The sequence below is a fragment of the Rhinolophus ferrumequinum genome, chromosome 25 (assembly GCF_004115265.2).
Source record: "Rhinolophus ferrumequinum isolate MPI-CBG mRhiFer1 chromosome 25, mRhiFer1_v1.p, whole genome shotgun sequence".
NCBI lineage: Eukaryota > Metazoa > Chordata > Mammalia > Chiroptera > Rhinolophidae > Rhinolophus > Rhinolophus ferrumequinum.
Window position 1 is genome coordinate 3,845,960 of NC_046308.1, and position 14,053 is coordinate 3,860,012.

General features: G+C 59.8%; 1 protein-coding gene across 25 annotated transcripts in view; it reads left to right on the forward strand.

Moving 5' to 3' along the window:
* Positions 1 to 14,053, forward strand: part of NCOR2 (nuclear receptor corepressor 2) — a 185,108-nt gene that overhangs the window by 153,706 nt on the left and 17,349 nt on the right. For 23 of the 25 annotated variants that reach the window (XM_033098522.1, XM_033098519.1, XM_033098538.1 and 20 more), the window contains 9 exons: positions 3,891 to 4,055; positions 5,086 to 5,225; positions 5,857 to 5,959; positions 6,173 to 6,274; positions 6,565 to 6,668; positions 9,354 to 9,504; positions 12,054 to 12,194; positions 12,590 to 12,676; positions 13,326 to 13,624. In XM_033098522.1, coding sequence (XP_032954413.1) covers positions 3,891 to 4,055; positions 5,086 to 5,225; positions 5,857 to 5,959; positions 6,173 to 6,274; positions 6,565 to 6,668; positions 9,354 to 9,504; positions 12,054 to 12,194; positions 12,590 to 12,676; positions 13,326 to 13,624 — 1,292 coding nt within the window. The remainder of the gene's footprint in view (positions 1 to 3,890; positions 4,056 to 5,085; positions 5,226 to 5,856; positions 5,960 to 6,172; positions 6,275 to 6,564; positions 6,669 to 9,353; positions 9,505 to 12,053; positions 12,195 to 12,589; positions 12,677 to 13,325; positions 13,625 to 14,053) is intronic. The other 2 variants (XM_033098525.1, XM_033098536.1) reach the window with 1 other exon arrangement.

Here is a 14,053-nt window from a genome sequence, read left to right on the forward strand (position 1 = left end):
TCGCGTTGTTCCTGAAGTGGGTACATGTTGGCCTCAGCCAAGAGCCACCATGTGCCATGTGGGCCTGGGGTTTTTCTTCGAGAGAAGCCAGAAATCCATCTTTTCCTGCGAAATCTTGTAGTTTTTCAACTTTGGCAACTTTCCAAAGATTGAAAAGCGCTGTGTGTGCACCAGAACGTGGCTGTGCCTCGGCCTGACTGCGTGTGATTTGATCCTGACATGAGCTTCTAGAACCACAGGCGAGGCTCAGCGCCCAGCCGCTGGCAGCTCTGGGGCCTGGCAGGAAGTGCTGCCCCGTCCAGTTCTCATGCTGACCTTATTCCCGGCCGAGGTCGTTGGGTTCAGGGGGGAGCTGTGGGGTGATTCCCCGAGCAGCTGACTGGGGCTTTGTTGTCAACATGTGCAGCTCAAGGTCAGCGGACAGGCGGGGCACGTTTCTTGTTCTCTGTCCCTGCCTCACTCCCCACTGGACCCAAGAAGTTCTGAGCCTGTGTCCCCAAAGGGGCACTCTTCCCAGATTGTCCTGACACTCAGAGGGTGCTGTTGGCGTGTCGTAGGTATTTGGGGCTGTCCCCCATGCTGGGCTAGCCCAGGCTCCTGCTGGCTGCTCTAGGGGTCAGGGCAGCAGGACCCCAGGCAGCCCTCCCTAACCAGCGCAGCCCAGGGATGGGCTCAGTGTACCCCCACCTGCCTTGGGGTCAGCATCCCTCCTTCTCTAGAAAACCAGGCTGGCCTTCGGCCACTGGCCACGTTGAGGGCAGTGCAGTGTGCCTGTCTGAGGACAAAGAGCAGGACTGTCCTGGAGGACGATGGCTCCACACTTCGCACAGGTGACACGGGCCTGCCAAACACTGCTGTCTAATCAGCCCACCCCTGCTGCTTTCCTGCAGCTTCGCCTGCTGCAGGAAGTCTCGGACGCCACCCACATTTGCGGGCATGCATCCTGGCCGGCCCGCAGGCAGTCTTGTGACCACTGAGCCAGGAAATTGGCTGAACACCTACGATTGCCAGTCAGTGTGCTGGGAAGTGGGGTTCAGCCGTGAGCAGGACAAACTCCCTGTTCCAGGGAGCTGCGGTGCTTATGAGTGAGAAGGACATTATGCCAGGGACCATGTAAGGAAGCAAGACGACTTTAGAATAATTTACACAATGAAAGTAACAAAATGGGGTGAGTGGTAAGGGACTCAGGGAAGGCGTCTCTGCAAAGAGGAGAAGGAGTCAGTCAGATGATCTGGGGGGAAGGGCATTTCAGGCAGAGGGAACAGCATGTGCAAAGGCCCTGGGCTGGGGACAAGCTTGGTGTGCTTGAGTTGCTTCTGGGAGGTTGTGTGGCTGGGGAGGGAAATGGGGGACCAGACCACAGGCCTGCGGTGATTTTGCCTCAGATGTGGCAGAAGCCTTTGCGAGAGGAAGAGAGAGAGAGAGAGAGAGAGAGAGAGAGAGAGAGAGAGAGTGTGTGTGTGTGTGTGTGTGTGTGTGTGTGTGTGTGGGGGAGCAGGTAATCTGATTTCTATTTTGGAAAGATCTCTCTCTCTGGCCATTATTCAGTAGAAAGGGCTGTAAGGAGTTGAGGCAGATGGTGGAGGCCACAGTGCTGTTCCCGGCCAGTGTGACGCAGGGTCTGGCTCTGGAAGGACTTCCCAGGTTCAGGGCACCAGGGCGGTAGCTACATAGAGATGTCTGGAGTGCACGCAGCTTTGTGCAGCGCCTGCTCTTACCAGGGCTGGGCAGTACTTGGGTGGCTGTGCACCACACGGGGCCAGCCAGGCCTTGCTGGGACCGGTCGCAGCCCCTGTCCTGGGAGAATGTGAGCCAGCGATGTCTTTGAGTCTGGCTTTCAGCCCGTTTGCACAGTGGAGGCTCTATTTCCTGGAATCTCCCCACAAGAGACCGTGCACCTGGCATCAAGCTCCCACATGCTTTTCTCGCGTGGTCTGGGTTGTGTTGGGTGTTCTTAGCTCTCAGGTACACACACAAGCTCGACACCCAGCACTGTCTCTCTGGTCGCCTGGCTCCTGTGTGGAGCAGCCCAGCCAAGCCAGTCCCTCGGGCTCCCCTGGGCCCGACTGGAGGAACAGGTTGTGTTTCCAGGCCCTCGGCTGCCTGCCTAGCCTGGCCTGGCCCCAAGTTTCCCTTCCAGCCTTGGAGACACCCGCCCCCGCCTCTCCCCCTCCCCGCAGCCAAAGTTGAGCTGCACGGGGTTGGGTAGCTGGTCGAGCAAGGGCCAGGGTGTTCACGGGATTTCCAGGCACAGGGCAGGCCCCATGCGGGTCCCTCTGTTAGGGGCTGGTTGAGCATGAGAATCCCCACACTGAGTTATTCCCCACATCTGAGACACCCTCCTGGGGGCTTCCTGCTTCCCCAGGGCACCTTCAGGGAGCATTCTGTCTCTCCTGGGAGAGAACTGGATGAGACGTAGCACACAGGCCTCGAGTGCCACCAGCCTTGCCCACAGCAGGCGTCACGAATCGATGCCTGCACTCGCCTGTCTGGATGGGCCTTCAGGACCTCCCTCCATCATCTGGAGGGGGCTTAAGAGATGACACCTGCCTGCCATTCCCACCCCAGGCCTGGTGTTCCCACGTGCGTCTCTTTGCCCCACTTCTCTGCCAGTTACGTCTCCTGGATCGTTCCTCAAGCTTGACACCAATTTTTAAGGCTAGGTTCAGAGCCTAGGACAGAGTTCATCAGTGACAGGCCAGCAGGAGAACAGAGAATCGTGTCTTAACCCCCTGGGCCATTCACAGTGTCTCCCCATTGTCCCCAGGCCTGAGAATGTGGGGCTATTGGTACTCCTCTTCCTGGTCCTTGCTCATGGCGGTGGTTAAGGTCACAGTGTGTGGCCTGGACTCAGAGCTCCCTCTGCTGCCTGCTAGCTGTGAGCCTTTGGCCAGATGACTTCCCTTCTCTGAGCCTCAGTTTCCCGTTTGTAAACCGGGGATAATCGTAGTCAGTTCGTTGCAGGGTGTTGTGAGGATCAGTGCGTCAGGACACATAAACCCCTTAGATTGACGCCACCCGCGGGAGGCCCTGGGGAAGCGTCACCCTCCCGTTGTGTACTTGCTGCTGCGTGGGCCAGGAGGTTAAGGGGTCAGCTCCTGACGTAGCCAGATATTTGCTGGTGCCTTCGGAACGTCCACAGATGTGCCTGCTTCAGTTTCCCCCTCTGTACAACCTGGTGAGTCTCTTCCCTATGAGTTCGCAAGGACGCTGGTTGAGCTCACGTGGATGACACACTCAGCACGGTGACTTGGGCAGGCAGGACGTGCTCAGACCGTCGCCGGTGTGTGTTGTTATGCATGCCGGGTGTCTGGACTCCCAGCCACCCCCACCCCAGCACGTACACGCAGCTGTCTCTGACCACCTTCATCATTTGTAGAGGTCAGCAAGCTTTTTCTGAAGGGCCAGATAGTAAATATTGTAGGCTTTGTGGGCCAGACGATCTCTGTTGCAACCTCGGCACAGCCGGAGACAATAAGTAAATGTGTGGACGTGACCGGGCTTCAGCACAAGGGGGTGTAAAAATCAGGCAGCAGGCCCCTGGGCCGCTATTGGCTGCCCCCTCGCCCCCCGCCCCCCCAGCTTAGAGGTGTGTCCAGGGCTTGGGTGTGCTGGACGAGTGCCTGTGGGTTCCCAGCACTGGAATTCAGAAGTTCTCTGAGATCTCAGGGGCTGCCAATAATCCCCAGCCCACCCCCGAGATATACTCCCCGCCCACACACTTGAGGGGCTTCCATCATAGACCCCCAGTTACTGTTGGCTGGGACCCTCCCCCTGCCCAGGGCCAGTGCTGCAGGCACGGAGAGGACCGTGTCTGAGCAGGGGTGGCCTTGGCTGTGGGCTGCTGAGGGCTGGCCAGGCACAGCTGACCGTCTCTCTTGTCCCCTCAGCAGAGAAGCCCGTGTTCTTCCCGGCATTCACAGCTGAGGGCCAGAAGCTGCCCACGGAGCCCCCGTGCTGGACGTCGGGCCTGCCCTTCCCGCTGCCCCCCCGCGAGGTGATCAAGGCCTCCCCGCACGCGCCTGACCCCTCGGCCTTCTCCTACGCCCCGCCTGGTGAGTAGCGCGCCCAATCTTGGGCTTCCCAGCCGCCATGTGGAGTCAGCCAGGGCACAGTCATTGGACACCAACTGTTTGCAGTGGTGCAAGCTGCGTGCAGGAGGATCTGCATCTCACAGGACAGCAGGAGGGGTGATCTGGTCGGTGAAGGCACAGGAGGGGGGAATCTCTTGAGATTTGAGAAATCTGCTGGATTGCGACTGAAACAGCTGCTGATAGGGAGCCAGCGGTAGGCGGTGCTTGAGCGGTGATGAGCGGCTCTGTCTCCCAGCGGTGACTCAGAGCTCGAAAGTGGGCGGTTGGAGAGGAAACCTGGGGTGGGGGAGGGAAAGGGCTGCTTTGGTTTACAGAGAAGGTCAGGCTGGGTGAGAGGTCCTTTGTGGGCTGCTGGGTCCCACCAGCAGGAGAAGTGGCGTAGCCAGGGGCTGCTAAGCAGAACTGATCCTGACGGATGAGTGGACCGTACGAGCCAGGAGAAAAGGAAAGACGTGGCAGGCAGAGGGACTGCATGTGCAAAGGTCCAGAGGCAGGAAAGAGCAGGTGACACTTGGGAAACTGAATCAGGCTGCCATGCTGGAAGCCTGGTGTCCGGTGAGGCCGGGGAGACCACCACCAGCAGGTCGGGTGAGCCTGAAAGCTGTGTTAAGGTTAAGAGGTGGAGGTTAAGAGGTTTATCCTGAGGAGCAGGGAGCCCCAGAAGGTTCACAGCACGAGGAGGATGTGAACCATAGACTTCACAAAGCTCCCTCTGGTTCTGAGGGGAGGGGACTATTAGAAGGTAAAGTGGAAGCAGGGGGCCCAGGTAAGGGGTCTGGGCAGAGAGTGGGCGGATCCCAAGTCTTCCCTAGGGTGGCCGTGTCTGAGCCAAGGACGCAGACGGCTCATTAGGACAAAGTCAGAGGAGCGGCGGAGGGGTGCGTGTGGACGGGGCAGAGGCGGGCAGAGGCCCTGGGGTGGGGGGTGGGGGTCTGTCTGAAGGAGCATGAGCGCCTTGGGGGCCCGTGATGGAAAGACATGTGCTCTGCAGGTCACCCACTGTCCCTGGGCCTCCACGACAGCGCCCGGCCCGTCCTGCCACGTGCTCCCACCATCTCCAACCCTCCGCCCCTCATCTCCTCCACCAAGCATCCCAGCGTCCTCGAGAGGCAGATGGGTGCCATCTCCCAGGTGAGGCGGGCAGGGCAGCCCCCAGAAGCTACAGTGCAGCCTGGTACCAGAGAATAGCCCCTTCCTCTTTTGGAGTTTTGGTCTTTTCACCTGTTCGGTGGGGTTATTGGGACCAGTGAAGTCTGGCTGGAGGCCGGGGATCAGCACTCAGGCCCTTGGGAGGTCATTCATGGGGCAGTCAAGAGCGTGGGCTCTGCACTCAGACCGTGTGGCCCTGGGCAAGTGACGCAGCCTCTGTGTGTGTCTCCCGTCTGTGAAATGGGAGATCAAATGAATGAGCTAGACACAAAGCAGCCAACATATGCTGAGCCTCGGTCCATGGTGTCGGCCCCTTCACGCACCCCCTGGCCGCCCCCCGCCCCCGTGCAGCACAGGGTGGGGTGAGGCGTCGGCTCAGCCCCCTACTGCTGGCCCCATTTCCTTTATACTGCACTGGGTCACAATGGCCACGTCGCAGGTGAGGGGACCGAGGCCCAGCAGAGGCAGTTGCTTGTCCACGGTCGTTCAGTAGGGCAGCAGGGCCAGGACTCGAGCTCTTGTAAAAGGGGGTGTCTGGGTGCTCTGGCTGGGCTGGGACATGTGGTGGAGGGCGTGTGGGGGCTCCTGTGACCCATGACCTCTACCCCCACAGGGACTGTCAGTGCAGCTCCATGTCCCGTACTCTGAGCACGCCAAGGCCCCTGTGGGCCCCATCACTATGGGGTTGCCCCTCGCCATGGACCCCAAGAAACTGGGTAAGGATCCGGGGCCTTCTCACCTGGATGGTCGAGGCTTGGTTCCAGTATGTTGGGGGTTGAGGGAGGACAGCTTGGCCCATGGGACTCTGGCCTGGATTTGGGGGGTGGCTTCTAGTCCTGGGTCCCAGCCCCCGAGTGGGACAGGGTGGGGCCATCCCTGTGAGTCCCTGTCCCAGTGACACGGAGCTCACTGTTCTCACCTTTCCCCAGCTCCCTTCGGAGTGAAGCAGGAGCAGCTGTCCCCACGGGGCCAGGCTGGGCCACCAGAAAGCCTGGGGGTGCCCACGGCCCAGGAGACGTCCGTGCTGAGAGGTGAGGCCATGGCGAGTGGTCGCGAGGCCTGGGGTCTGCCCTGCACTGTCCCTCTGGTCCTTGGAAGGTCGAGGCAGGAAGCAAACTCTTGATCCAAAACCTGCTGAGAAGCGCCAGTCCCACAAGGCCCAGAAGCAGTCACCTGCCTCGCCGTTCAGAGCCAGGGGACTCTGCATTAGGATTCCAAGGGGGCCTTGCTGGTCACCAGGAGGACAGTCGGGGTGGCTCTCGGGCCTAGGGCCCGTGGCGGGGCCACACACACCCCTCAGCCCCCGTGTCTCGTCTTCCAGGGACGTCCCTGGGCTCGGTCCCAGGAGGAAGCATCAGCAAGGGAGTCCCCAGCACGCGGGGACCTGCCGAGAGCCCCATCACCTACCGTGGCTCCATCACCCATGTAAGTGCCTGGGGCGCCGTGGGAGGGGCCTGGTGGGGCCCTGACCGCGGACAGAGCAGTGGTCCAGCCCCTCTGTCCCCACTTCGTCGCTACACGGCACCTGCCTCAGTGGTGGGGTGACGTCCTAGCAATAGCAGCGTATTCTGTGGTCATTCATCTTGTCTACTTGGTGCTGAGCAAACACAACGCGCTGCCTCCAAGGAGCCGGCCTTGTAGCAGAAGGAGGCCGACCCAAATACCAGACCGGTAAACACTGAGCAGGTGATTTCAGAGGATCTGAAGCTTCACATTGTACTTGAGAATGCCTGGGGCTGCCACGGCCACAGGGATAGGCGAGTGGGGGAGACCTGTCGTGTGTGAAGTGTGAGGCCTGCAGAATCTCCGGGAGCCGCATTCTGGTCCCAGGGAACACATGCACAAAGGCCGAGAGGTGGCAGGGCCCCTGGCATGTGCAAGGAGCAGCACGGGGGCAATGGAGCATGGAGCAGGAGGCATTCGGGTCAGCGAGGGCGTGGGGGCTTGTGAGGGAGTTTGCACATGCTCCCCACACACACACACAAGCCCAGCTGAGTCCTGAGGGTCAGAGGAAGGCTTGTCTGTTCTGGAGCCGAGCCTGCCCCACACCATGGTTCCCCGTGTGCTCGCATAACCTCCCTGTTTGTGACTTTAGTCTCAGATGACAAAGAGATTTCCTCCTTTGTTAACCTGGACCTCGGGTGTCCACAGCCTCCGGGCTGGCCAGGCGTCCAGTCACACTCAGCTGCAGAAGGAAGTGCTGGGGTTGGCTAGTGACATCTGCCCGGTTAAGGGTCTGCAGAGGGGCCCTTCCGAGCCCCTCCTGGCTCAGGGGTTCAGTTCTCTACCTGAGCTCAGTGCTCAGGGTTCCCAATTCGTCCAGGACCTGTCTGCCCCTCCTCCCCGCGGCCAGTGAAGCCTGAAGGGCAGCTCCACACCACCTTGGGCGCCTTAGCACCACCTGGGCTTGCTTTTCCTTCCTCCTTTCCCCCACCCCCCCGAAAAGACACTTTCTGTTGGTACAGAGTCCATGCTGTTAACTCGTCTCACAGATGAAAAGATTGAAGCTAAGATTACACCTAAGGTCCTGCAGCTGGTAGCTAGTGGACCCAGGGTTTTGTGCCCAGCTGTGTCTGGCTGTAGAACACCGTGTCAGGGAACAGGGACCCTGAACACATGTGTGCACGCACAGACTCGCTTGCATATTATACGAGGGCATGCACTCTCACGTAGACACACACACCTGCACACGGTGGGACTTCAGGGCCCGGGATGGCCCACAGTGAGGGGTTCCTGACCCGGCTGGCCTCAGATCACACCACAGAGGAGGCCTCCCTGCTCCACTTTTCTCTGAACCCGAAGGTTTCGAAATCACAAGCTTTCGAAGGCAGCTTTGCTGAGTGCAAAGAGCAAGTACCTGGGGCAAAAGTCAGGCTTCTGGCACCGAGTCCCAGTTCTGCCACACACGCACTCAGGTGGGGGACTGCCCTCCCTGACTCAGTTTCCCTTTGGGTTAAAGTGTTCCTCAGGGTCATTCTCATGGACACGTTTAGGATTAAAGGTTGACGTCTGAAGTTCCTGGATATCCATCTGCCCCAGGTTTCCAGGTGACCAGACACAGCCATCTCGGTCACACACCCCTTCAGTTGTTTTCGACAGAGGGTGGCAGCTGCCAGAATGTGTGACGGTCAGACTGTCCGACAGCCTGGCTCCCCTATGGTGATGAAATCCATGCATGGACCACACACACAGACGCACACACACACGTGCACACAGTTGCTCGTCCATCCAGCTGGTGCTGGCAGGCAGGGGCCGTAGTGTCCCACCGAGGAGGCCCAGCTCGCTTCCCTCTAGGTGCTTCCTGCCGTCTGCGGAGTAAGTTTACTGGGCCAACACCGAGAGGCTGCAGGCTGCAGGCTGCAGGCAGACGTCGTCCGTGTATCGTACGAAATGAAGGGGCCGCCCGCCTTGCTTGGTTTCTGTCCTCTGCTCGTGGCACAGAGAAGAGTGGCTGTAAAGTAGTGTAGCTTGGAAACATCAAATGCCTTCAGTTCCACCCGAACCCCTTTGTATTGTGCTATTTATTAAGCTACTAGTGACCCCAGTATCAGCCCGGTTCTCAGATCAACCAAGACACAGGTCACGGCTGAGCTCTCAGCTGCCTGTGGAGGGGCTTCCTGAGGGTGTTGCTGGCTCCCTTGCCATGGGAGGCGGCTGCCCACCCCTGGGCCGTCACCCAAACTCATGCCCATTTATTCCACACTTGTTTGAGCACAAATATTTGTAAGTGCTACAGGGAGATTCTAGTTTGCTTCGAGGAGGCTGGGGAGACCTATGTACATTCAGACTGTCTTGTTTTTCCCCCTCACGGATCAGGGGTGGCCAGTTGCTGCCCTTACCCCACGTTTCTCAGCAGAGAAGTTCCCACAGGGAGGCTTGAACTTCACTGGTCCAAGCCTTGGCACATAGTAGGGCCCCATGTCTTTGAACGGGCTCTTGGAATCACAGGGAAGAAAGACATCTTGATTTTTGGACAGCATATCTGTGCTGGGTGCCTTTCAGAATCATAGGTGCAGACCTCCAGACTGAGGCTCAGAGACGAAAGTGAGTGACAGCAGTCACACAGCAGTTTGTTGGTAAAGCTGTTTGTCACCCCCTGCACACCCCCAGGGCACTCCGGCCGACGTCCTGTACAAGGGTACCATCACCAGGATCATTGGCGAGGACAGCCCGAGTCGCCTGGACCGCAGCCGGGAGGACGGCCTGCCCAAGGGCCACGTCATCTATGAGGGCAAGAAGGGACACGTCCTGTCCTACGAGGGTGAGTTCCGCCATTAACAGGTGCGAGGAGCTGGCGGGGTGGGTGGGGGCTCACTCCCCTTCCCCCCATTCACGGGGTCTTTGCTGCCCCGGAAAGATGCGGGCAAAGGCCTGATGGGACCCGGGAAGAAAGCTGGTCATCGGTCGGTCACTTGGTATTTACTGGAAGCTAACCACAGGCCGGGGGCTGAGGGCACAGCATCGGAAGTTCCCCCCGAGAGCTCTCAGGATGCCCACGTGGGCTGCAGACAGGACGTCACCTTGTTAGTTCTGAGTCATGGAAACACTCTGTGCAGCGGGACTTGTCAACCCAACCCCAGGCTTCAGTGTTTCTGGAGCTGGTCAAGACAAAAGGGTCCAGAAAAACTTGGCTGGGGCTGACGGGCAGCCAGCGTGTGCCCCTCCGTCAGCCTTGAGTGGTTGGAGCTGGGGGAAGGGTTTGTTCCCCCAGGTGAGGAAGCAGGCGAGGAAACTAGGTGACAGTGACATCCAGGGCTCCATCGGTGTGGCCACCCTTCTAGCCCCTTGAGAAAATGAGGCCCAGGATCGGGGAGGGGGGTGGTTGGCTCATTGAGGTGGCTTCACAGGGAGGTAGGGCTGTGGCACCGGAAGCACATTCGGACAGTGGGGACCTCCCTACGCCTACAGGTGGGCGAGCTGGCAGCAGGGCAGGGTTGGCCGTAGCCACCCCGCACCTCTGTCCAGTTCTGTACAATTTACGATCCAAACTTGTAGCTAGCCTGGCCGGATGCAGGGTGGGGAGACTGAGGGCCGGGAAGCGAAGCCCAGACCTGCAGCCCAGCACTTCGGGCAAGCGCTGTACTCTCTGATTGGCGTCACGTGGGTGGCCACAAAGGGGTGAAGACTGGAGTGACCCTCCAGCCTGCCTGGCACCCCAGGCCCCCTGCTTCAGTGCCCCTCCCTCATCTCCCTTTTTGATTCTGGGTCACACAACGAGGAGCCCTGCACGGAAGGAGTTAAGGGAGTAAAGGGCTGGGCCATGAATTTCCTGGCAGCCTTGGGCACCCAGGGGTGTGGAGATAAAAGCCGCTAATGGGCGCCCCTCTCAGAGGCTGGCAGCCGAGCGGCCCTGAATTGCTTCTCCTCTGCCGGGCGCCTTTTCCTCTCCTTCCGTCTCCGCCTCCCCCCCTGCCCCCACTCTGGTCCTGGGAAGTGGAGGCGGCACCGTGTGGCTGGGGCACATGCCTCTCTCTGCTGCCAAGTGACAGAGACAGTCTTGGGGACAGGGTGTCAGTGGCGTCTTCCGTGTCGCTGGTACCCAGCTGGGTGCCCTGGAGGTCGATGCACGGGCCTCTGGGAAGGCCTGACGAGGGCCTGGTGGTCCAGGTTTGTGGGCAGAGAGCCCTGGGTGGAATGTCCACTCAGGCCCCAGACCGGTTCCTGAGCCTCTGTGGTTAAGTTTGTCATCTGCAAAATGGGTTAAAATCAGGACTTTTATTTCTCGTGCATCCTGGGGCCAAGTGGTTGATGAGGCAGCAGGTTGGCTGCAGGGAGAAGGGAGTAAGGAGGACTGATGACCTGGAGAGCTAAGCTGTGTCCCCAGGGGCACCTGCCTCTGGTCACCAGGAGCTGATTGTCGCCTTGTTCGAATGTGAGCCCACCAGCCACAATTCTAGTCACTCCATTTCTATCTGAAACCTCCCAGTGGTTAAATGTCTGCAATTCTGAACGAAAACTGGAGTAGCAGTACAGTATGTCTGGCGGTTCCCAAGCTCTGGTGTAGCCGATGCTCCAAGGATCCCATGAGGGGACAAGGACAGGAGCCCACTAGCTCCCAGGGAGCCCCCGCCCTCTCAGGGCTCCTCCTGCTCAGACCCTTGGCCTGTCCAGGGCAGTGAGCTGAGCCTCGTCCCCGGCTGCTCTGGGCTCCTGCTGGCTTGGCCAGGCCGCCTGTGCCGTGGGCACTCCTCCCTTCCTGCTCTCCTGCCGTGGACCCATTGTAGTGTACACATGAGCACGTGAGCACAGGCACACGGGTCTGTGCATATGGCCTCACTTTGTTCTGCAGCCAGGCACGTGGGCACGCACGCACACACACGCACATTAGAGGTCCACATCGACATACGAGTGGTCGTCCATGCCCTGTGTGTTCACACTGCTGCTTGTGTCTGTGTGTGTGTACGTACTCGTGTTCATGTCACACGTGGGCACCTGTGTGTGGGCGTGTCTGCACAGACTCACGTCTGTGTGTGGTCAAAGGCACACACCTACTGACTGACAGAACAGCCTGGCGGGTCGGGCCTCAGCGTACGGGACGCTTGCCTGCCTCTCCCTGGAAGGGCTGAGGGACTGGTTGGTTGGTGGGCCGCTGTCCTCAGACCCAGGCTGGACCTCAGGCCCTGGATTCCCTCAGGAGGGCTCACCTGGGCCGGCTCTCACCCAGGTGATCAGCAGGGCCTCGTCACGCGGCCTACGTGGTGTGAGCCTGTCGCTCCTGACCCTTGTCCCAGCCAGTGTGCTGGTCCTTGGCCCTGAGCACGCGATTGCCCTGTGGCCAGCCCCTCACCCTGAGCCTCGTCTGGTTTCCAGGTGGCATGTCTGTGTCCCAGTGCTCCAAGGAGGATGGCAGGAGCAGCTCAGGGCCTCCCCATGAGACGGCCGCCCCCAAGCGCACCTACGACATGATGGAGGGCCGGGTCAGCAGGGCCATCGCCTCAGCCAGCATCGAAGGTGGGCGTCCTGCCCAGCTGCCTAATCCAGTGGACACAGGAGTGCAAGGGGGACAAGGACCTGCCCCGGGGGCTCCCCACGTACCGGTTATATCGGGCGAAGAGAGAATTTGTCTTAGTGCCCCCTGGAGAGAGGTGGTGGGATGGTCAGCCCTATTTTACAGATAGGAAAACTGAGGCTGGGTTTTCCTGAGGCTCTATCTGGAGGCAGTGCAGGGCCCAGAGGATGGGACATTTGCTTGCTGGGTCCTGTGCCACCACCACCATCATCATGGGGACTGCTGTGATTGGCTGAAGGGACTCACTGCTGGAGGGCTGGCTGTAGACCCTGGCCCTGTCACTGCCCAGGACTGGCTCAGGGACCCATGTAATGATGCTATCACCGCTCCCTCCCAGGTCTCATGGGCCGTGCCATCCCACCTGAGCGACACAGCCCCCACCATCTCAAAGAGCCGCATCACATCCGCGGCTCCATCACGCAAGGTACCACCCCGCCCTCTGGTGCTCTCATGGCAGCTACATGTCCCGGGGGTTACGGTCTGGGTGGGGAAGGGAGGGGAGAGTACCTGAGAGCCGTGGGAACGCAGATCAGAGGACAGGTACCCGGAAAGGCGCGCAGCACACGCCTATGTCCCAGGTGAAATGGGGAGCGAGGGCGTTTCTTGTTTGAAAAGAAAAAGGAAAAGGAAAACTCCACCCATTCCCTCTATTTTGTAGACGTCATTTATTGAGCACCTGCTGTGTGCTTGGCACTAACTCAAGTGCCGCTTTTATCTTACCTTCCGGGACAGTTTTGGAGAAGCTGCAGCTAGGAGGGTAAAGAGGTCGGAGAACTCGCTCAGGTCTCTTGGTTGGCCACTGGCAAGCCAGCCACTGTGAGCCCCAATTTATGCTTTTGATCTGTGTTATCTCACTGAATGTTCAGCACTGGGTGAGGGGTTCCAGTTACTGTCCCCATTTTCTCTATGAAGATGCTGGGGCTCCCAGAGTTCAAGTCATGTGCTCAAGGTCACACGGCTGGTGAGGCTTTGAACCCAGTGGCGTGGCTGCAGAGCCCACGCGTGTGGAGGCCCCCAGTTGGATGGGCAAGGTGGGGTGCAGGTGTGAGGTCAGCGCCCTGTCCTCTTCGCAGGGATCCCACGGTCCTACGTGGAAGCCCAGGAGGACTACCTGCGTCGGGAGGCCAAGCTCCTGAAGCGCGAAGGCTCGCCGCCTCCACCCCCGCCACCCCCACGGGATCTGGCCGAGGCCTACAAGGCCCGGCCCCTGGAGGCCCTGGGCCCCCTGAAGCTGAAGCCGGCCCATGAGGGCCTGGTGGCGACGGTGAAGGAGGCCGGCCGCTCCATCCACGAGATCCCACGCGAGGAGCTGCGGCGCACGCCCGAGCTGCCCCTCGCCCCGCGGCCACTCAAGGAGGGCTCCATCACGCAGGTACGGCTCAGGCCAGCGGGGTGGGGGAGGGGGCCGTGGGGCACCACCCTGGCCTCTGCAAATGGGGAAACTGAGGCCCAGCAGCCCCAAGCTAAACGTGTTAGTAAACAGCTGCGATGGATTGAGTCCTTAGTGGGCCAGGTGCTGCCTGAACACATGGCATCGTGACTTGTTTAGTCCTCACGTCAACGCTCAGAGGTAGTTCTTTTACAGCCCTCATCTTACTGCTGAGTAAACTGAGGTTCAGGGAGGTTCAGTGACTTATCTGGGGCCGCAAAGCAGGCAGTTGTGAAGCTCAAAGCCAAATGTCCCCAAATCTGCACCATCTTTGCCTCGTGGGGTCCACCCTCAGAGGCCCCAGCCTTGTGGGGGAAGGTCAGCGCCGGCTGTGTTAGGAGCTGGACCATGGGAACCCCGAGGGCCACGGTC